General features: G+C 40.9%; 1 protein-coding gene, 1 long non-coding RNA gene and 1 pseudogene across 2 annotated transcripts in view; 2 read left to right on the top strand and 1 right to left on the bottom strand.

The window, feature by feature from the left end:
* LOC122694745 overlaps positions 1-24,113 on the bottom strand; it is a 154,163-nt gene that overhangs the window by 119,005 nt on the left and 11,045 nt on the right. The gene's annotated exons all lie outside the window — the stretch shown is intronic.
* On the top strand, positions 2,654-22,584 carry LOC122694736 (myosin-4). The gene is made up of 38 exons (XM_043903852.1): positions 2,654-2,875; positions 2,972-3,115; positions 3,223-3,379; positions 4,137-4,164; positions 4,248-4,362; positions 4,449-4,541; positions 4,671-4,734; positions 5,368-5,466; positions 5,560-5,663; positions 5,816-5,954; positions 6,147-6,265; positions 6,356-6,505; positions 7,930-8,100; positions 8,879-9,185; positions 10,025-10,095; positions 10,665-10,752; positions 10,833-10,950; positions 11,257-11,380; positions 11,470-11,606; positions 11,727-11,982; positions 12,683-12,925; positions 13,240-13,416; positions 13,631-13,776; positions 14,030-14,120; positions 14,212-14,601; positions 15,118-15,244; positions 15,674-15,792; positions 15,919-16,115; positions 17,302-17,485; positions 17,572-17,737; positions 17,839-17,963; positions 18,227-18,535; positions 19,175-19,378; positions 20,633-20,758; positions 20,848-21,018; positions 21,103-21,207; positions 21,312-21,407; positions 22,417-22,584. The coding sequence occupies exons 1-38, from the start codon at positions 2,672-2,674 to the stop codon at positions 22,567-22,569; spliced, it is 5,817 nt and encodes a 1,938-aa protein (XP_043759787.1). The 5' UTR covers positions 2,654-2,671; the 3' UTR covers positions 22,570-22,584.
* On the top strand, positions 6,842-6,941 carry LOC122695810 (annotated as a pseudogene).

Here is a 24,113-nt window from a genome sequence, read left to right as displayed (position 1 = left end):
CTTTAAGGTATGTATACGTGGAAGAACACTTGGCTAGTCTTACACTCCTGATGAAAATGATTATTCACTTAAAGGAGATGGCTACTATTTCCCAAATTTTAATTTCTCTCTCCGACACGCCTAAGATGACATCGTACACAATATAGTTACTAATATTTTGTGATTAAGTGGGAAAAAAATGAAAGAATCTGCATTCTCTTGTTTGTCTTTCAACAGTAGTTTCTGCTTTGAGCCTGCCACCTTCTGCATCTGATAACACAAGAGGTAAGAGTAATTTATTATTACACTCTAAAGAATAAAGGGATTTCTATATTGCTATGTCTTAAAGAGCTACCAGTTTATTTTCTAGTTTAGTACTGGGAATAGGATACAAGAAGCAGTTCTTCTTTAAAACTGGCTTCTCATAAAATTTTGGCTTTTCAGACCACTTACCCATACAAAATCTATGACTCTTCTCTTTGACATGTGAGAACTTCAGAAAGAATGCAAAGATCACATCTAATATTTAATATGAACTATTACTGCAACTTAACCACTGAGGATATTATCAGAAGGGATAAAATCAACAACGTGCAGCTATAGAAGTCAAAATTTCCAGGTGCCAATCCAGGCTTTGCACCAACTCTAGTTGCCTGAGTCAAGCCAGTTGGCTTTGCGTATCTTAAAATACAGCATGTTGCAGTGGAATTAGCACTGAACCTGGACTTAAGACAATAGGGCTCACATCCTAACACCACCACTCACACATTTGGAACACTGCATGACTCTTCACTTTTCTGGGCCTCAGTTTCCTCACCAGAAAAATAAGGAAGCTGAATCCTGCGTGACTACTCAGGTGCCTCCAGCTCTTGTAAACTATGATCTAAGTCAATGGTTCCAAGGACTTCTCCATGGAACTGAAACATTTAACGGATCTCCCTCACTCCATGTATTGGAACGTGTACTTTTACTATTACATCAGAAATATACATAATGATAAAAATCTACTATTTTTAATAACTATTTTGAATGAGTTTATATTTAATATAGCAGCTATGTTAGATATATTCATTAAAAGAAGAGAAAACATAGTTTGGGAATGTTGCTTGTTCCAACTTGAGACCATTATCACTGTGCGGGTGGATTCAAGGACCTTGGGGATCCTTGGAGGTTTGTGACCCTCACGGTGGGAAATGATTTATCTCAGACTGAAATGAGAAGCATCCTTTCTGAGTTCTGTGGATACACTGCACCGTAGTAATCTCTGCAAAGTAGGATATTGTTAATTCAAAACTGCCTGGTGTGAAAACAAACACAGAAACAAAAAAAGCTTTTCGCCTTGCAAGAGAAAGCCCTAACATTAAATGTTTCAGTATCTGAAAATATGTCTAAATTTCAGTATTGTCAAGAGACTATTAGAGGTACAAATTAGATAGATTTCAGAGATACGGTATGTGGCAAACACCCAAACCTTCTAAGTCAAGGGAAGTTTAATCCTGATGATTAAGGACCAAGACTTCTTCTGGAAAGCCTACAAAATGTTGAGGCTGTTGCTGTCATTGCTGTTGGCAACCAACACATGGCTTTCCACCTTCTTTAACTCTGGTCACTCATCTGGGCTAGAGGACTTATTTTCTCATAGTTAATTTGTGAGTGAGGAAAAAGTTCACTCTGGCTTGAAACTTTATACTGGCTACCCATTTCAGAAGAGAGATTTAGAGGACTGGTCTATTTTTTAAAAGAAAGAGAAAGAGGAAGATATAGATATAAATATGTACCTAAAATAATAAGAATCAGATAAAAGCAACTAGTATGCTGAAATCTAGCTTAAAAAATCATAGACCAAAGATATACAATCACTATGAAATTTTACTAAGAATTCAGATGTTTTAATTCAAGAGTCTTTTAAAGTTATCTTCTGTTTAGATAAACCACTGACTTCCACAAATTTTAAGAACAGATTATAGGAAAAGACTTTTATATGACTTAGGACAAAATCATTTGTTGCATTTTCAGCTTTCACTGTACTTATCCTTTTACTTACTTAATACCTTTGAATTAATGAGGAGTATATTTGTGTTTATCAGCTGTTTTCAACATGGAATTTTGTTCAAAAAACAGGTTTACCTTTTGATACATCCAATTTTAATAATTTTCACGTTCAATTAATAAATCCAATTTTAATAATTTGAGACAGGAGGAAAATTTGCCTGAGTAGTTGAGTTTTTAAAATAGGTTCATTTAGATGGTAAAGCCATTAGAAATAGTTATTTTCCATTTATTTTATGGTCACAATGTCAAAAAAAAAAAAAGGCAGGGGGTTTGGAAAAGTAAACAAAAAAAAGGCAAGGAGAAGAAAAAATTCTGAACACATCGGAGATGTTGCTGGTTGAAATGTCAATTACTCCACATTTGTCAAGGATGGCTAATCATATAGATGATAGGATAGAGGCTTAAATATCACAAATACTAAGCTACCAAGATAAGACTTTCAAATCAGTGATCTACTCTACCAGCACACTGGCATAGTACACAGGAGTAAGTCCTCAAGTCAGAGTGAGGAATAAGCACAGCCACTGAAGTATACTGACCAAAAAGCAATGGGAAGAGGTCCACCTGCACCCTGGTTCACCATCCAGCTGGCTCTCCATCTAGGTATCCGCTGCCCTGCTGCCACCAGTAACCTGCAGCCATGAGTTCCGACGCTGAGATGGCCATTTTTGGCGAGGCTGCTCCTTACCTCCGAAAATCTGAAAAGGAGCGCATTGAGGCCCAGAATAAGCCTTTCGATGCCAAGACCTCAGTCTTCGTGGTGGACCCTAAGGAGTCCTTTGTGAAAGCAACCGTGCAGAGCAGGGAAGGAGGGAAGGTGACAGCCAAGACCGAAACTGGAGCGGTGAGTAGAGCATCTGGAGGGGATGAGATGGGGCTCCACTGCCAGTTAGGGGAGCTGACAGTTCTTTGATATGGCCTCGATTACTTGACTTGACAGACAGTGACTGTGAAAGAAGACCAAGTCTTCCCCATGAACCCTCCTAAATATGACAAGATCGAGGACATGGCCATGATGACCCACCTGCACGAGCCCGCTGTGCTGTACAACCTCAAAGAGCGTTATGCAGCCTGGATGATCTACGTGAGTTTGTTCTCATGGACTCTGTTCACACAGGTGGTTAATATTTTGAAAAATAGTATTAGTGTCCTCATGAAATAATTATATTCCTTTTCTCCTTTATGGTGCAGACTTACTCAGGCCTCTTCTGTGTCACCGTCAACCCCTACAAGTGGCTGCCCGTGTACAATGCAGAGGTGGTGACGGCCTACCGAGGCAAAAAGCGCCAGGAGGCCCCGCCCCACATCTTCTCCATCTCTGACAACGCCTATCAGTTCATGCTGACTGGTGAGTTGGATGTTTTCCATGTGCATCTTTTTAGGAGATGAGACTCTAGGAGAGAGAGACTAACCATAGGAGAAAGAGACTCTGCTCATCTCAACACACTCTTTGAGGTGGTCCCCTAAATGTCATCGCCCTTTGCCCAGAACCAACCAAAACACACTCCAAATTTTAAGGTGTATCTGGAATTAAAGTGATCATACTGTGAATCTTCTTCCTAGAATGCTGTCTCAGCTAGACCATTCTAAGGCACAATGGCACCTTGGGAAAAGGACTGAGAGATTTCCTCTTCAGAGAGAGCAGAACATCAAAATGAGCCTTTAGTTTTCCCTGAAAATACGACTAAGGCCATGATTACTTCCAAAGCTACCACCTTTACTATACTGACTCCTTCTCCCATGCTAAAAATATCTCTAATGCCTTTTTCTTTTCATTACTTCTTGTACTTACAATAAACATGCTGCTAACTTGTCATCTAAATCCATCTGAAAACCCCAGTCCACTTGTGCATTTAGTGTGGAGTATAAACAGAGAAAGTCTGCTGCTTCCTTGCAGCATTCTGTTTCAGCAGTGATCTGTAAGCTGATGTGATGGGGGGAGCCTCAGGGAGCAGGAGAGAGGGGAGCTGGAAAAGGTGCTGGGTCTGGGGACCACCAAGCCCTCAGGATTGCTGAAAAATACTAGGTTCATGCCATTTTCTTAATTTACCATTTACAAATATATTAAAAAATGGTATTGACTGTCTATAATTTCTCTTTTATAGACCGAGAGAACCAGTCAATCCTGATCACGTAAGTAGACGTGATGCTTTGTTTTCACGACTGACATAGCTGCTGGCTTTGGGACCGCTACTGACTTGGTTTTTGTTTGACAGCGGAGAATCCGGGGCAGGAAAGACTGTGAACACGAAACGTGTCATCCAGTACTTTGCAACAATTGCAGTCACTGGGGAGAAGAAGAAGGAGGAACCAACTTCAGGCAAAATGCAGGTGGGTCAGGTTGCCAGGTCAGCATGTGGGCTGTCAGGTGAGAAACTCCCAAGCCCCAGATGTGAGCACTGCTTTTGCCTTGGCAGGGGACTCTGGAGGATCAGATCATCAGTGCCAACCCCCTGCTGGAGGCCTTTGGCAACGCCAAGACCGTGAGGAATGACAATTCCTCTCGCTTTGTGAGTCTCTGGGTCACAAAAGGGTTTTGTCAGGTCTTAAATGCCCACAAAGGCATGTCTCAGTTGTTATTTCAATCTCTTTTACTCATGTGCTGTTTTGTATCTAACATCGTCTTTTTCACTTGCAAGGGTAAATTCATCAGGATCCACTTCGGGACCACAGGGAAACTGGCTTCTGCTGATATTGAAACATGTGAGTAACAGGACGTCCTAAATGGAATCTGGAGTGACAGTGATGGACTGGAGGAACATCTTCCAGCTCCTGCTGGGCCTAGGAGCCTGTGCAACACCAAACATGCCCTTGGGAAATGCCAGTCTAACCAGACCCGAAGGTGTGCTTCACCCAGTTCAGTCAGGAGCTAACTCTGCTATAGAAACTGCCAGGAATTGCTGGGCTTATCAGAAGGATTTCAGCCTCACAAGACATTTCAAATTTTTCTAAGAAAAAACTAAGACTAGGGGTGCATTAGTTGGGTTTAGTGTATGAAATTTCCTCCGTAGTGTGAGCTTGATAAATATTGCTCTTAGTAACTACTCTATTATTAAGTGAGCAGAGACCCTGAGGAGGAACAGGTTATCAAGAACCAATTGTCAAGGGTCCTATGTATGAGAAATGAATATGTCTTGAGACAGACAACTTTAGTTTCCTTCAAGAGGGGTAAGACTAACCACAGTGGTAAAGACAAAATTATGCGGTACCTCATCAGACCATTAGCTGAAATCACAAGGGGCCAATGAAGTTTTTACTTCATGAACCTACGATCCAAAGTCACTCCAAGAACTTTATAAATTTTCCATCTAATTCCATGTCCACTTGCCATTGCAGATCTTCTGGAGAAGTCTAGAGTCACTTTCCAGCTGAAGGCAGAAAGAAGCTACCATATTTTTTATCAGATCATGTCTAACAAGAAGCCAGAGCTAATTGGTACGAAAGAGCTTAAATGTATTGAGTTAAAAGCTAACATCTTTATTAGTCCCTTCTAATGCAAAACATACACCCTGAATTCTATGTACCCAGAAATGCTCCTCATCACCACCAACCCATATGATTACGCCTTTGTGAGTCAAGGGGAGATCACAGTCCCTAGCATCGATGACCAAGAAGAGCTGATAGCCACAGATGTAAGTTTCACATGCAGTTTTTAAAATGAGTTGTTATATATGGGAATGACAGTGACAACCCTGCTGTAGGTGTGATTCAGGACACAGTATAAATTCTCCTGAATAAGTTTGTGTCTTATGTCCTAATTCTGTCTTCTCATCTCTCCTGGCAGAGTGCCATTGAAATCCTGGGCTTCACTTCTGATGAAAGAGTGTCCATCTACAAGCTCACGGGGGCAGTAATGCATTATGGGAACCTGAAATTCAAGCAAAAGCAGCGTGAGGAGCAAGCAGAGCCAGATGGCACTGAAGGTACCAAATGAACCCCCAACTGGGTTAAACGAGAGAAAACAGGCAACTCCAAACTCATGTCTCCTTTACACCTGAGCATCTGATGGACACACAAACCAAACCCCACATAGCAGTGATTCCCTCCTTACTCTGCCCCTAGGTGTTGTGGGGCCACAGTAGGCCATGCTGGATGTCTGAATTGTGTCTCTGCAGTTGCTGACAAGGCCGCCTACCTCCAGGGTCTGAACTCTGCTGACCTGCTCAAAGCCCTCTGCTACCCCAGAGTCAAGGTCGGCAATGAGTTTGTCACCAAAGGCCAGACTGTGCAGCAGGTAAGGGCACAACCTCTGTGAGTCACACATTTTCCAGGCCTTCAGGTCATGTCTTTAATAAGAGCAACAATTATTACTCTGTCCATGAAGGTATATAATGCAGTGGGTGCTCTGGCCAAAGCCGTCTATGAGAAGATGTTCCTGTGGATGGTCACCCGCATCAACCAGCAGCTGGACACCAAGCAGCCCAGACAGTACTTCATCGGGGTTTTGGACATCGCTGGTTTTGAGATCTTTGATGTGAGTAAGCAGAAACTTTGCAGGAGAAAACTTTACCAATCTTGCTGCTGCAATCATTACTAGAAAGGGTCTATAAAACAACAGCTAACACTATAACACCTTAAATTGACACATGGAAGACAATCAAAAAGTCCATGAAACGGCATCAACTTTGTGTTCAAACTCCACCAATGTCATTTCCTACCTGTGAACTTGGATAATGGAAATGATATTGACCCCAAACAGGGTAAATTCAACTAAAACCTGTATAGAAAGCATGTAGCACCCCAGATAACAGATCGACTTCCGTGAATCTTTTGCAATTACAAGATTTCTGGATTTAAAGACTTAAGCACCGTGCTCGCTTTGGCAGCACATATGCTAAAATTGGAACAATACAGAGAAGATTAGCATGGGCCCTGAGCAAGGATGACACGCAAATTCGTTCCATATTTTTAACTGAAGAGGATCCCGGACATGGAATATTTGTTATAAATAAATAGTGAAAACCTAAAAAAGACCTAAGCACCATCCCCCAGCACACAGTTAGCACTTTCATAGTTAGCAGAGATGGCTGTGTGGGAGACAAGGACAAATTCAAAGACCAATTCTGAGACTCCTACCTGCCCTCCATGGCCAGTAGAGGGGATGGAAATGGCATGATAAAGAAACTCAAATTCATCTGCTTAAGACAGAATACCTCCCATACAGTTTACCCAAGTCTCCTCCCCAACAGCAGTGTCTCAGGTGTTCTGATCCAGAGGTCTCATTTCCACAACTTTCTCTGGGTACACTCATGGACACTGGATGAGATTTTCTGGGTTTAGGAACAAAAGCATTTCCAGAAATCCTCAACCCAACATGGGAAGAGAGGAATAATCTTGTTCCAAGCAACAATACGAAGAGTAATCCACATGTTTTCAAATGAGAGCTAAGGACAGTGTAAACCGGCAACCTCTTTGAGAGTTTTCAATAACAGTTTTTTTTACTGAGATATAATTCACATCTCATGCAGTTCACCCTGTTAAAGTACTGAATTCAATGGATTCTGATATATTTACAGACCAGTGCAATAGATTTTAAGACATTTTCATCCCCCGAGTGGGCAACCACTCCCCACTAAGCAGTCAGTTCCCATTTCCCTCTTACTTCACCCCCTAGAAATCTGTTTCCTGTCTGTAAGGATATGCTTAATCTGGACATTTCATATAAATGGCATCATAAACTACGTAGAGCTTTGAACCTGGCTTCCTTCGCTCAGCCTAGTATTTGCAAGGTTCACCCGTGTCTCGGAACCTCTTTGACCTCTGTGTATGGGGACATCGCTCTGAGTCAGGTTGTGTTTTCATGCAGGGAGCAGTTAGGCTAACTGTGTAAGAAGAGTCCTTTCGAGGAGAAGCTGTTATCACGAGAAGAATGTTCATTTGTATTTTCTACTTATTTAGTTCAACAGCCTGGAGCAGCTGTGCATCAACTTCACCAATGAGAAACTGCAACAGTTTTTCAACCACCACATGTTCGTGCTGGAGCAGGAGGAGTACAAGAAGGAAGGCATTGAGTGGGAGTTCATTGACTTCGGGATGGACCTGGCCGCCTGCATCGAGCTCATCGAGAAGGTTCGCTTTCCTTTCTCAGACCACAGGTCACCCTGCTGACCTGTATTTAAAAGAAAATCACAAATCTCACTGCACACTCTGGTAAAAGGTTTCTATTGGTAACTAAGATCAGGGAAGGTCCTTTGGCCAACTCTGAGGGAGATGATCTGATGAAAGGAGACTGAGTCTTTCCTAGAGTCCAGAACTCTACCCTTCCTCATAGTCTGATGACAAGTCTGATTCTTAAACCATCTTTCCTTATTAAAGAGCTCTGAGGAGAGCATGATTCACTTATTTCTTTGTCAGTTTTGGAGTCATCACTGCTGGCATTTGAAGGTGGAGTTCCTAGCACTTTAAAGCAGGGGCTCTCAGTTGTGCCAAAGACCCTGCAAGTACTGAGTAAACCTGCACATTCCCCTAAACTCACTCTTAGAAATAGTTTTGGGTAAGGGTGGGGTAGAGCCTTGGAATCTGCATTTTTACCAGGTGTTTCTGACACAACCTATTTGCAAGTCACACTTGGAGAAACATTGCTCCAAGGCTTTGGGGCAAAGACACAAACTCCACCAGAGGTCCTTCCTTATTCATCCTACTCCCCATCATATCCCAGAGCCCAGCACACACCTGGGTGTTGATAGGCACCCAATTAATACTTGCCATTTAACAACTTCTGACCGAAGAAATGAGTTTTCACTAACTAAAGAATGATACGATATATTTACTCAAGTCAGATCAGAATGCTACCCATTATTTCTGCAGGCAGACAATTCAAGTGGCATGTTTCTTTTCATTCTCTCAGCCTATGGGCATCTTCTCCATCCTGGAAGAGGAGTGCATGTTCCCCAAGGCCACAGACACCTCCTTCAAGAACAAGCTTTATGAACAGCATCTTGGAAGGTCCAACAACTTCCAGAAACCCAAACCTGCCAAGGGCAAGGCTGAGGCCCACTTCTCCCTGGTGCACTATGCGGGCACTGTGGACTACAACATCACTGGCTGGCTGGACAAGAACAAGGACCCCCTGAATGAGACGGTGGTTGGGCTGTACCAGAAGTCTGCAATGAAGACTCTGGCTTTCCTCTTCGCTGGAGGTCCAAGTGCTGAAGGTCATTTTTAAGATCAATTATATATCCTTAAGAGTCTCAAAACAGAATTACCTTGCTTATCAGAGACAGATATAGCAAAATCTACCATTGAAAATACTGGCCAATGTGGAGCTAATAGAAAGAGGTATATTTAATAAGCATGGTATCATTCTAAGATCACAGACTTTCAAAGCTACAAGTTGACACTATGGATCCTTTGTCTATAGCCTCATTTCACCAATGAGGAAACAGAGCCTCCAAGAGCTTAAGGGACTACTCGGATTATAGAGCTCATTTATAGCATTTTAACAATATTGGGTTTTTCAAGGATTCAGCTAAGCTAGAAACGAGGACATCTTTTGTCAGCCCACCAGTGCCTAAGAAATTGAAGTTCTATTCTCCTAAACCCCAAATGTGCAAATAACAGGACAAAGGTATGGGCAAATAGGAAATAAGACTTCCTTGCAGGTTACCAGAGGTTCACCCACCTGGGACCAAGCATGCAACTGCCTTCCCTCCAGGAATTGTGTGCACTAAGGAGGCATTACTACTCTGTCTCCTGGGCACTTCCTTCAGAGGACAGACTTGGCCAGTTTGGAGTAGCTGTGTCCCATCCCTTCCCCACATATATTCTTTGCACCCACAAGTTTTTTTTTTTGTTTTTGTTGCTGTTGTTCTAAATGCCTATTACATGAACCAACACATATTTTCTTAATCTAAAGTTGAAGGGGGAGAGACATGGAAAGAATAGGAATGACACAAGTGAATGCATGCAAATTTAAATTCTCAAGGGAATTTTGGCAGCCTTGATGTCTATGGATCATTGTAAATAATTTTAATTTTTCCATTTCATATTTCAGAGGGTGGCGGTGGAAAGAAAGGTGGCAAGAAGAAGGGTTCTTCTTTCCAGACTGTGTCAGCTCTTTTCAGGGTACAGTATATTCTTGAATTCCAAAGGATTACTTTTAAAAAATAGTATTACCATAACTTAAAAAAATTATTTTAAAGAAATATATGGAGAAACTGAGGTAGTGACATACTTAAAAAAAAAAAAACTGGAAAATTCCTTAAGGAAAAATTTAGCAAAAAGACCCATGGTGTGTCTCTTCTTCACATCAACTTTTAGGATAAATTAATCATTTACCCCTTAAGCCCTATATCTAAAAGCTCTGGTAGTAAGCAAATTTCACATGAAATCAAACCCTCTTTGAAGCAGATGTAGTCAGTTACATCTACTTCATATGACTGAAGTCTCAATACAAATTTTCTCTGATTGGCAGTGCTTGAGGAAAATAAACTGAAGTTGGCTGATTTTTTGTAGTCGATAATTTCCTCTCTATACTGCATACATACGATTTCTCCTGGTCATTATGACTAATTCTTCATTGAGACAGCTCATTAAAATATGAAATGGGGGCAAATTCACTAAGGATCATTGATAGGAACTCTCATGTTGATGCAACTAGAAATTATTTTGAAACTTTTAACATGGTTCCACAGGAGAATCTGAATAAGCTGATGACCAACCTGAGGAGCACTCACCCCCACTTTGTACGCTGCATCATCCCCAATGAAACTAAAACTCCTGGTAAGGCACTTCTGATACCCAGACAAGCTCCAGTGTGACTTCTCAGGAGACTATTATATGGAGAACATGTCTTTTTTTAGGGGCCATGGAGCACGAGCTGGTCCTGCACCAGCTAAGGTGTAACGGGGTGCTGGAGGGCATCCGCATCTGTAGGAAGGGCTTCCCCAGCAGAATCCTGTATGCAGACTTCAAACAGAGGTTTGTGTCTCTTTATTTTTCTCTTTTAGTGTGTTAGTCTATATAAAAATTGCCACACAGTTCATTTGTAACACTTTTTTTTGAAAAATGAGCTTCAGCCATTTTAAAGGTGACTGTAAAAGAAAGAAGCCTTGGTTTATATAGTCATTAAGTTTTTCATCCTATCTTCTCAAGTTTTACAAAAGGCATTGATGGTTTTAATGGAATTTTTTTCTCCAAAACTCTAATTTTTTTCAATGGTAGCTACCAAGAGTTTCATTTTTTTTTCAGCAAAAACCCACATTTTTATTCTTTTTATTCTGACAGATATAAGGTTCTAAATGCAAGTGCTATCCCAGAGGGTCAGTTCATTGACAGCAAGAAGGCTTCTGAGAAACTTTTAGGGTCTATTGACATTGACCACACCCAGTACAAATTCGGTCACACCAAGGTACCAGCAACCCTAATTTCTATCATAATTCACCCCCTTTGGGCTTTCTTATGAGCAGAAGTAACATATTTAACTTGTTCTTTGGCAAGGTTTTCTTTAAGGCTGGCCTGCTGGGAATTCTAGAGGAGATGCGAGATGAAAAGCTGGCTCAGCTCATCACACGCACTCAGGCCATTTGCAGAGGGTTCCTGATGAGAGTGGAGTTCAAGAAGATGGTGGAGAGAAGGTGAGCAAACAAGTACAAGTCTCATTTCTCCACATTTTCATAGCTTAGCCCAGTCATTATTTTTGTTGAGAGATGTTAACTTTCCACATTCTTCTTCACTTGCATCTTTTCTTCCAACAGAGAATCTATCTTCTGCATCCAGTACAATGTCCGTGCTTTCATGAACGTCAAGCACTGGCCCTGGATGAAGCTGTATTTCAAGATCAAGCCCCTCCTCAAGAGTGCAGAGACAGAGAAGGAGATGGCCAACATGAAGGAAGAATTTGAGAAGACCAAAGAAGAGCTGGCTAAGTCAGAGGCAAAAAGGAAAGAACTTGAAGAGAAAATGGTGACTCTGATGCAAGAGAAAAACGACTTACAACTCCAAGTTCAATCTGTGAGTATGAGACATTGCACAGTTCAGCTACATACCATCCAATCACTGACTGGATATGAGGCTTTTTTAAACTGAAGGTTTATAAATAAATGGTTTCCACTGAAACATTTGTTGTAATTGTTTACCCTTCAAAAATTGTAAAACTCAGACCTAAAGAAGAGTAGACGCAGTCACAAATTATGTCCTATACGTTCAATGCACATTCATGCATAGTTCAGTCATCGGTGAGCAAAGTCACACACAAAAAAATCCATAAACATTTTCCTTTCTTTCTAGAACCTTCCCTTGCATTATAATGTTCTCCTCTTAATAAATGTTTTTGTGCATAAAATGGAAGTTATGTTGTTTTTACCAGGACAGAAAAAAAGAATAAATTAATCCCCCCTCAAATGTGAGAAAACTGATCCCTAGAATGAATAAGTAACTTTTCCAAAGTAGCCAAGGAGCAGATTTTGCCAAAAGGCTAATTTTACTGATTTGACCTTCCACACATGGATATTTGGAAGAAATTCACTATTATATTTATTTAATCAGTAGACTGCAATTACTAACATTTTGTCCATTTGATTAAGTTGACAGGTTAGTTGGCATATGTGTTGACCATTCTCACTGAGTCATGGAAGTTTACTCCCTTTAATACATTGTTGTGTATTTGCAGATACAGCTTAAACAAATGAATATGTTTCCTTTCCCCCTCTAGGAAGCAGATGGCTTGGCTGATGCAGAGGAAAGGTGTGACCAGTTGATTAAAACCAAAATCCAACTTGAGGCAAAAATCAAAGAGCTAACTGAGAGAGCAGAGGATGAGGAAGAGATCAATGCTGAGCTGACAGCCAAGAAGAGGAAATTGGAGGACGAATGTTCAGAACTGAAGAAAGACATAGATGACCTTGAGCTGACACTGGCCAAGGTTGAGAAGGAGAAACATGCCACAGAGAACAAGGTACAAATCGTGACACATTTTAAAGTGTTTACAAGTGCGAGCTTGTAACTGATGTATTTCAACTGCATGTTTAATCCTGAAATTATTGAATATGAAAAGATAATACTGCTATAATTATGTCATCTCTTTAGTCTTCATCATCTTTATCCATTTACCTTGACCTTTATCTCCCATATTTTTCAGTTACATAGGCCTGGGTTAACTTCTTGTTTCCATTCTTCATCTCAGGTTGACATTATTCTAAAATATTACCATGTTTCTCATCAAGGCAACAGGATGTCATTAATATTCCTGTAATTTGTTTAACTCTAAAGGTGAAAAACCTCACAGAAGAGATGGCAGGCCTTGATGAAAACATTGCAAAACTGACCAAGGAGAAGAAGGCCCTTCAGGAGGCCCACCAGCAGACCCTGGATGACTTGCAGGCAGAAGAAGACAAAGTCAACACCCTGACCAAATCTAAAACCAAGCTAGAACAGCAAGTGGATGACGTAAGTGTGAAAAACACAGTGTTCCCTCTTAAGGTGAAATAAACAATTGTGACACACAACTATCAGGGATGCTCATAAGCCTTTAATTGCTGATTTGGAAATAATAATTAAAGCTTTCATGCTATTTGCTATATCTTTAAAAATACTCCTGTGTCTTTGAAAGCTACGTTCAGTGCTTAACAACCGAAACAAATAAAATGCATTATAAACTTAGCTTGAAGGATCTCTGGAACAAGAGAAGAAACTGCGCATGGACTTGGAGAGAGCCAAAAGGAAACTGGAGGGTGACCTAAAATTGGCCCAAGAATCCACAATGGATATAGAAAATGATAAGCAGCAACTGGATGAGAAACTTAAAAAGTGAGTATGACAGAATACATTTGTAAGCGGCTCACTATCTGGATCTCAAAAATATTCCTTTATGGCACACAGAAAAAAACAATACAAATAATGACATCTTTGACTTTTGTACTTAATCAAAATGTTACATTACTGACTTATAAAACATGTACTTAGCACCTCCTTAACACCAGCCATATAAAAATGTTCAGTTACACATAAAAAAGACTGGCAAGAGGACACAGCGTGAGCTAACATGCTGCTCGCCTAACAGGAAGGAGTTTGAAATGAGCAATCTGCAAAGCAAGATTGAAGATGAACAGGCCCTCGCGATGCAGTTGCAAAAGAAGATCAAGGAGTTACAGGTAAGTCCATGGTTTCCATCAGTCTCATGCAACATGACAAAATTACCAATGAGCTCAAAGGAGCTCACAATGAGCTTCTCCCCACCTCCAGGCCCGCATCGAGGAGCTGGAGGAGGAGATCGAGGCCGAGCGCGCCTCCCGCGCCAAAGCAGAGAAGCAGCGCTCAGACCTCTCTCGGGAACTGGAGGAGATCAGCGAGCGGCTGGAAGAAGCCGGCGGGGCCACTTCCGCCCAGATTGAGATGAACAAGAAGCGCGAGGCCGAGTTCCAGAAGATGCGCCGGGACCTGGAGGAGGCCACGCTGCAGCACGAGGCCACGGCGGCCGCTCTTCGCAAGAAGCACGCGGACAGTGTGGCCGAGCTGGGGGAGCAGATCGACAACCTGCAGAGGGTCAAGCAGAAGCTGGAGAAGGAGAAGAGCGAGATGAAGATGGAGATTGACGACCTGGCCAGCAACATGGAGACTGTCTCCAAAGCCAAGGTATGTACTAACCTGTCCCATTTCATCTTATTTACCGTGACTCAAAATGATTGAGTTTCTATATGATCTAATCTAACTGTACAAGCCTTAGATGTTATCTCAAACTTTAAAATTATTATTAATAGGTATTACTATATTGAAATGAATCATTTCAATCTTCCTGTCTCCTTTGTAGAAAAATCACTTTAAACTTTGTCACTATTACCACGAAACAATGAAAATACAGAAAAAAAAACTTATGTAAAAACCATATTCTCCATGATGCAGAATTTAAATGACGTTCTAGTTTTCCAAAAGACAATAATCTAACTTTTAAATAGCTCATTTATTCATTTAGCCAAAATCAGGTGCCTCTGACTTCGCATCCAAGGCACTGTGCAGGGCTTTGCAGTAGAAAGGAAGGTAAAGAAAACTCAGCCCCTTTGTGCAAAGACTTACAGACTTACAAAGAGAAGTCTCCCCAGACTTACAAAGGGAAGCATGTTATCTTTCCCTGTTTTCTACTTCCCACCACAGGGAAACCTTGAGAAAATGTGCCGGACACTAGAGGACCAACTGAGTGAAGTGAAAACTAAGGAAGAGGAGCAGCAGCGCCTAATCAATGAACTGTCAGCCCAGAAGGCACGTCTACACACAGAGTCAGGTCAGTGAACGTGGAGAGGCTGGAGTGCAGGGTACACCTATCAAAATGGAATCATTTCTTTGGCCAGGTACACCCCTTTATCATTGATATGTTATTCCTCTGTCTTTTTACTGTGAGACAGTAGGATGATTACAAGTTATAATCAGAAAAAAATTTAATCTCAATGGGCTGAAGAGATTTTTTTTTTTTGGCTCAGCATTACTCAAACCACCCCCTCTCAACCTTAAAGTACCAAAGAAAACTCCCACACTTTTTGAAGAAAAGAGCAAGAAATAAACTTCTCAACAGTTTATTTGAGTTACTCTCAAATAAAGCTCTTGAGTTACTCTCCTTGTCATATGAAATAACAGAGTTCTGGTGTTATTTCATTCATTAAGTTATTCTTCACCTAGACAACAGAACTAAATCACCACATTCTGTCTCTCACAGGTGAATTTTCACGACAGCTAGATGAGAAAGATGCTATGGTATCTCAGCTATCCAGAGGCAAACAAGCATTTACACAACAAATTGAGGAATTAAAGAGGCAGCTAGAAGAGGAGACTAAGGTGAGAATTCTCCAGTTGATACATTCAGTCACTTGAACTCTGCAACATGTCACACTATCCAACTCCACACTGAGAGTATCAGTAATCAGAACATAAACTTATAGTGCACACTTTCTGTTGGTCCAGGCCAAGAGTGCCCTGGCCCACGCCCTGCAGTCAGCCCGCCATGACTGTGACCTGCTGCGGGAACAGTACGAGGAGGAGCAGGAAGCCAAGGCTGAGCTGCAGAGGTCAATGTCCAAGGCCAACAGCGAGGTGGCCCAGTGGAGGACCAAGTATGAGACAGATGCCATTCAGCGCACGGAGGAGCTGGAGGAGGCCAAGTATGAGCTCTTAGCAAGGCGGGTGGAAAGAAATAGAAGCTTTAAAATAGTGAAGAAAAAAGAAAGAGACTATCCCATGGAGATAGGGGAAGGATTTCAGCCTAAATATGCAGAGTGGTAGACTCCACCATATTCTCCTTCTGTCAGCCCAGTGTATATCCACTAGAGAATGGGCCAAGACCAGAGCCCTCACCCTATTCTGGTCTGTTACAAAAGCAACTTAAATTTCTTTCCACCAAAAAGAATTAATAACTATCAGCATATCCTTTATGAATTAAGAATAATTCATTTTCTTTAATATAAGGAAAAACAGAGGTACTGAGACTACCTAGTACATTATTATGAATATTATAATTAACAGCAATCCATTTATCCTTACCTGGAGTATTATTAGTTCAGAATAAGACTATCATACTTTCCCGTCATTTAACTAACAACCAGTACCAATGAACTTACTAATTACACATGCTGTGGAATAAAACTCATGGGAGGTACACATGGAAGGAATATAACCATTATATTCTAGTAAAGGACGTTTTCTAAAGTTTGGCTTATCTCAGCAGTTGTTAGAATTAAACAGAATGAAAGAGTTTGATGAGCTTTTGTAGAGGAAGCATCCTGGTTATGAGTGTGGGCTGAAAGGGAGCAATAAGGCTTTGGAGAAGTGTAATAAGGGAATAATATTATTCTCTCAAGGGACCAAACCCAGAAAACTATTGATTAATTGTATGACATTGACCGTGTCACTCTGGGCCACAGTTTCCCCCTTTGTAAAGAGGACAATACTAGAAAATGGTTGAGGATCCTATTCAGAGTTAAAAGTCTTTAATGCCGGGCTTCCTGTTCATGGCTGTCCCTTTTTCCTCACCCTCACATCTTCACATTGCTTGCTCCACTAAAGTGCTTACTCAGAATCTCCACACCCCCTCAACCATTACCACCAGCAAACACACCAAAATGACCTCACACATTGTTGAATATCTCCAAGATAAAAAAAGAATTCACTAGGGAAAACAGAATCACAGGAGAGATAAAACAGGTGCTAAGAAGGTATTTTAGAAAACTGTAATAACTTATGGGCAAAGGAGCAAAAAGTCTTGGGGAAAATATGCTAGCCAGCAGCTTTATAAAGTTCATGGTGGTAACTGACTCTGTGCTTGGTCACTCACACTGACCAACTTCTCAGGAAGAAGCTGGCCCAGCGTCTGCAGGATGCTGAGGAACATGTAGAAGCGGTGAATGCCAAATGTGCCTCCCTTGAGAAGACCAAGCAGCGGCTCCAGAATGAGGTTGAGGACCTCAAGCTCGACGTGGAGAGGTCCAATGCTGCCTGCGCGGCTCTCGATAAGAAGCAGAGGAACTTTGACAAGGTGGCTCAGCCTATACAAACTCCACCCGTGTTTTATTAATATTTAGTCTCCCTTTCTTCATCAGCTGACAATTTACTGCTTTTCAGGTCCTATCAGAATGGAAACAGAAGTATGAGGAAACTCAGGCTGAGCTTGAGGCCTCCCAGAAGGAGTCCCGCTCTCTCAGCACTGAGCTGTTCAAAGTCAAGAATGCCTATGAGGAGTCCCTGGACCAACTTGAAACCCTAAAGAGAGAAAACAAGAACTTACAGCGTGAGTCTTTGTAACCTTTCTATTTCAAAAATGGTAGACAGGTATCTTTTCAATTTTTCATCTTTCTCAACTGAACTTTGTATTTTATTATTAAACTACAGAGGAGATTTCTGACCTGACTGAGCAAATTGCAGAGGGAGGAAAGCATATCCATGAACTGGAGAAAGTAAAGAAACAAATAGAACAAGAGAAGGGTGAACTACAGGCTGCTCTAGAGGAAGCAGAGGTACATGTTTTGTTTGCTCACCTATGCATTATACATAAATTGAAAAATTAATAGCCACTGAGATCTATCACGTTGCAAACTTTCAGGGGATAACTCATGTTATTCAGTAAGAAATATTGAATTGTACCTTAGGAATATAGAGTAAAAGGCTAAACTAAGCTGTATTAGAGTTTGTGAGTTTTTCTAATGCCTTCTTGAAGAAATCATCATAATGTACCCCCCAAAGCACTCCTTAGATAATTTAAATGTTTCTTTTTCTAAAGGCATCTCTTGAGCACGAAGAAGGCAAAATCCTTCGCATCCAACTTGAGTTAAATCAGGTGAAATCAGAGATCGACCGGAAAATTGCTGAAAAAGATGAAGAAATTGATCAGCTAAAGAGGAACCATCTCAGAGTTGTGGAGTCAATGCAGAGCACCCTAGATGCTGAGATCAGGAGCAGGAATGATGCCCTGAGGATCAAGAAGAAGATGGAGGGAGACCTCAATGAAATGGAAATCCAGCTGAACCATGCCAATCGCCAGGCTACTGAGGCAATAAAGAATCTTAGAAACACACAAGGAGTACTGAAGGTACATTAGGATAAACAAACATGGCGTCATACTGTCTGGGAGTAATTGTGTGACTCAAATTTTAGTATTTCAGGAGGACTATAAGCCATAAGTCATCTGAATAGTACAGTAATTAGTTGAAGTTTTGCTGCACACAGTTGAAAAAACAGCTTAATTCTTAAAAGCCCAGGGCAGAATTTACTTTGTCATTTGAAAAGAAGACAAAGTGATGAGGGGTGACAACACAGAGGTAGTAATGAACAATTTTAGCTACATACCACTGCACAAATCACTTCACTTACATGGACTGCATGTGTTTAATGTATAAATAGAAACATAATGTGTATATCTCTGTTTATTTAACATTTATAAAATAAGACCATTTTATTAGCTCATCTCTAAGGATACTTTCCTAATCCAAAATTGTATAGCTTTATTCGTAGCATTTTCTTTAATGACTCAGGATCTAAAATAATATAACATCACATTCTTGGGTAGAACTGCCACCCAAGCTACAAAGAATTTGTCTTTAAAGAGACTTGAGGATTTTTCCTGTCCAATCAAGCACTCAGTTGTCAAGATCAATGTGTGTACATGACCCTAAAGTTGTATTTGCTTTAACTGGAGCATGAGTAACAGCCCTTTGCTCCATCTGCGCAGGACACTCAGCTCCACTTGGATGATGCCATCAGGGGCCAGGATGACCTTAAGGAGCAGCTGGCCATGGTTGAGCGCAGAGCCAACCTGATGCAGGCTGAGATTGAAGAGCTGAGGGCATCGCTGGAACAGACAGAGAGGAGCAGGCGAATGGCAGAGCAAGAGCTTTTGGACGCCAGTGAGCGTGTGCAGCTCCTGCACACACAGGTGAGGTCTGGGACTATGGTTGAGCAAATGCACTCCCTGAAGCTGAAGACCATTGCAGAGGATAAGCTTGTTCAACAGTAAGGAGGAACCTTGGCAAGGGTCCCTCCCAGGAGGTCAGGAAAATGTACAGCAGTAAATACGCACCGGGGTCCAGCAGATTCACAAATACATTTATAGGCTGGCTTAATCATGTTGATTTGAAATAATTTACTGTTCTAGAAACTTCTGTTTAAAAAAAAGCACAAAAGACCCCCTACTAACAATCATATTTACAACATCGGTAACACGTCTTATCTTGTAACTCTAAGCTGCAAAGAGATAAATCAAATGCAGGAAGGCCACAGTACCTCTAGTCAGCATTTGTTGTTTATAATGGATTTGTTAAATCAGTGGTGGCTATATCCTCACAAAGGCTAATACGCAGCACTTAATATTCATGTAATAAATGTTATGGAAATATATTCACAACATAATAAGTTAAAAAAGCAATTTAATCATATAAAAAGCATTATCCTTTCTTTTAAAAATACACAGAAAACATCCAGAAGTGTAAGCAAAGGTTTTATCAACAGTTATCTCTGGGTAGTAAGAATATAGTAATTATTCTTTGTCTCTCCTTTGCTAATTTGTATGTCAACTATTTTTTTTTTACAATAAACATATATTATTGTATACTTTTTTAAAGTTGCAATATATGGAAATAGCCATCATGAAAAGTTAAAATCACATACTACAAAATAATTTTAAAATCAAGTTAAAATGCATTTTTGTTACTCATCATTAGTATCCTTGAATTGACTGCATATTTCAAATACTATCAACTTTCTAAAAATGTAAGAGATCCTTGGTTCATTTTTGTACCAATAATGATGCTATTTATCCATATAGAGCCAACAAATGTGAAAAACAACTAAAAATTAATAATCCATTCATCATGAGCTATGTGATGCTACCTGCAGCACTTCACATTTTTTCCTGGGGCAGTGGTCATGCTTTATACTTACAGCAGCCACTGATAACAGTTGAATATGCTTGGTATCCAAAATCAATTTTCATCTGGAAGAATCTAAAAGAATTTTTATTAATACATGTAGGTAGGTAGAAAGAAGAGAAGTGAAACAGAGTCTACCTTTGATTTGGTGTTTATTCTGAATATTTATGATCAGTAATGTTAATGCCTAGTAAAAATAACAATGTAAATAGGTATAATACAATTAAATGACTTTGTCTTCTTTTTTTACTAATTTGAAACAGAACACTAGCCTGATCAACACCAAGAAGAAGCTAGAGACAGACATCACTCAAATCCAGGGAGAGATGGAGGACATTATCCAGGAAGCTCACAACGCAGAAGAGAAGGCCAAGAAGGCCATCACTGATGTGAGCAGAGGGCCATGCCGGGTGGTCAAGCTAGAATCTTGATGGGCTGTCTCACCTTTCTCAACTAGTTTTGTTTTACTGCCAATTAGGCGGCCATGATGGCTGAGGAGCTGAAGAAGGAGCAGGACACCAGTGCCCACCTGGAGCGGATGAAGAAGAACCTGGAGCAGACGGTGAAGGACCTGCAACACCGCTTAGATGAGGCTGAGCAGCTGGCCCTGAAGGGTGGGAAGAAGCAGATCCAGAAACTAGAGGCCAGGGTGGGTCTCCCAACCTGTTCAACTCCCAGCCTGTTCATGCTGCTAGTTACAGCCAAGTGGCTAACCATCTTTGTACTCTTGCAGGTGAGGGAGCTTGAAAATGAGGTTGAAAATGAACAGAAGCGCAATGCTGAGGCTGTCAAGGGTCTTCGGAAACATGAGAGAAGAGTGAAGGAACTCACTTATCAGGTGACAAGCCTTTCCATGTAATTCAGGCCTACTGCTTTCAAGAAAATAAAAATAAATTGTTTTCAAATTATGACACTATCTATTTGCTACCTCTTTTATTCCAGACTGAGGAGGACCGCAAGAATGTTCTCAGGCTGCAGGACTTGGTGGACAAGTTACAAAGCAAAGTTAAAGCCTACAAGAGACAAGCTGAAGAAGCTGTGAGTACCTCTAAGCAAGAGAGAAAGGTTCAGGAGCAGGGCCAGGTTTTGTGGAGACAAAAGGTCAAAGAATTTAAGATGCTTTTTTTAAGGCAAAGAACACAGAATTGGTAATATGAAATTGGGTTTGAAAAATGAATATTTAGAAGGAAAGAAACCATAACACTAATTACTGGAGCCTTGGAGATTCAGGTTCATTTCTTCTGAGATCTCTTTAAGCAGTTTGCCAGACATGGTAGTATAGAAATGTTTCTTGGTTATAACTCACTTCCCTCCCTATCTAGAACACTCAGCAACAATGAGTACTCACAGAGGTGTGCAAATGAGGGCTCTGAATCTAAGCCTTATTTAAGTTTATGATGAATCCACCTCTGAACATTTCTTTTTCATTTGGTTGCAGTTCTTTCTCATGGGCTTCCCAGGTGGCTCAATAGTGAAGAAACCTCCTGCCAATGCAGGAGACTCTGGTTCAATCCCTGGGTCAGAAAGATACCCTAGAAAAGGACATGGCAACTTACTCCAGTATTCTTGCCTCGGAAATCCCATGGACTGAGGAGCCCGGTGGGCTACAGTCCATGGGGTCACAAAGAGTCGGAGACAACTTAGCAACTGAGCACTTATGCGTGCTTTCTCATACTGTTAATTCTAAAATCCTTCCTTAAGGTTCTCTGCACCCAATACTACCACGGTACCTACTTTTAAGAGTTTGTTTTACAGAAAGAAGGTTGATTCAAATTCCTGCTACTTTGATCTCCCTGTTGTCACTGTAGCATCTTAAGTTTGCCAAGAAGAGAGTTAAATAAGAGATAATGAACAGGGAGTTGTAAGCCCAAACAACACAGAGGCGAATGTGTGGGATGCCCTGTCCCAAACAGGTATATCACCAAAGAACAGAACCTTCTGCTTCTCACTTACGAAGCAAATCCTGTAGCTGCTCCTAGTAACAAAGGCAGTAAGAATCAGGAAATGTCACATTTTCTTGTTCTCTCAAATGCATTTCTTTTCTCAGGAGGAACAATCCAATGTCAATCTTGCCAAATTCCGCAAACTCCAGCACGAGCTGGAGGAGGCTGAGGAACGGGCTGACATTGCCGAGTCCCAGGTCAACAAGCTGCGGCTGAAGAGCCGGGAGGTTCACACAAAAGTCATAAGTGAAGAGTAATTCATTTTAAGGCGAAAAGGTGACCAAAGAAATGCACAAAATGTGAAATTCTTTGTCACTGTCAAATGTAATTTTAATATCAAGGAAATAAACCTGCAAAGAATTTTGCAATCTAAAAATACATGTGCCTCTTAATTACAAGCTCAACAGTGCTATTAGAACTAAGTCATTCATTCAACATTTGTTATGCTCCTACTGTGTGCAATCAGAGATGATGACAAAAAATGAATGTGGTCAGTGAACCAACTTTAATAGAAGGCAAATGAAATGAAGCAAAGGTGTTTAATGGACACTCAATTCCATTCAACCATTTTTACTGAGTACCAAGGACGTGTCTGTACAGAAATGGGCACCGTGGATATGACCACTGTGTCCCTGCTCTTGAAGACCTCAAGCCAGCAAGTCATGGCAATTCAGATTCTGGTACAGTATGCATACTCTAAGAGAAGCATGAAAACAAAGTGTGGTAACAACAGAGAATGAGATGCGAACCTGGGGAATCCAGAAAGGCATCTCAGAGGAGACGGAGTTATCTCCTAACAGATGAGTAGATAGCTATCATGTGAAAGAGAAAAGGAGATGAGCATTCTAAGAAGAGAAAACAGCATGAGATTTCAGAATAGTTGAAGCAGAGGCTCCATGAACAAAGGGCATCTGAGAAGGCCAGAGACGGATGCTGAGACCTGACTGTGAGGGGCACGGTCCCACACGCAGGCCTGAGGAATTAGGACAAACATCTACCTAGTCATATTTCATGTGGAGGAGAGTTGATGTAATTCTGGTAGTAGCATGGAGGATGGAGGAGGATAGGAAAGAACAGTGCCTGGAAAGACTGTGGAGCTTTTTACATGAGATAGACTGCAGATGACAGTGACAGAAATGAACACGAATGCAGAACGAAAGCAGGGTTCCAACACTGCTATAAAGAAAGGCCTGGGAGAGCATGAGAAAGTTAGACAGTTTCATACCACTCAAACCTCACAGTTACTTTGTAGTTACAGATTTTATTTCCTTCAGAGGGAAAAGCTTTTCCTCGGAACCACCTATCTCTCCAAGAAAAAGGACAGAACTTTCAAGATAAATCTTCCTTTTGACCTAATTTCTACACACACTTCTGCTTACCAAGAAACCTAAATTTTCTCAGTACCATACATATTTCAAGCAGGAACTAGAAAAAATAATTTCTTAATATCAAAAAGAATGTGACTGAAATTTTATCACAGCCATTGCCAGAGTGCTTTTTTAAAATACTTTTTAAAGCTTACAATTTGGTTTCACTATGTAGACATTTAAAAACAAGCTAGTAGAACCCCAATTTACTCTTCTACAGTGCATCCCTCTCTCATGAGGAAGCTACTGTGGGAAGCCTCCTTTCCCCAGTGTGGGAATCCTAATTAGCAATAAGGAACCTGCTTCATGAGAAGAGAATTTAAAACCAGTAGAACATAATTATAAGGAATATTTTACCTAGGTCATGATGAAGACTAATGAAATATTCTGCCTGGAGTAGGCATTTACTATCAAATTTTAATTAAACTCTGTAG

Source organism: Cervus elaphus, chromosome 5, assembly GCF_910594005.1.
Source record: "Cervus elaphus chromosome 5, mCerEla1.1, whole genome shotgun sequence".
Taxonomy (NCBI): Eukaryota; Metazoa; Chordata; class Mammalia; order Artiodactyla; family Cervidae; genus Cervus; species Cervus elaphus.
Note: the sequence above shows the minus strand (reverse complement) of the source record. Positions and strands in the feature narration are given on the sequence as shown.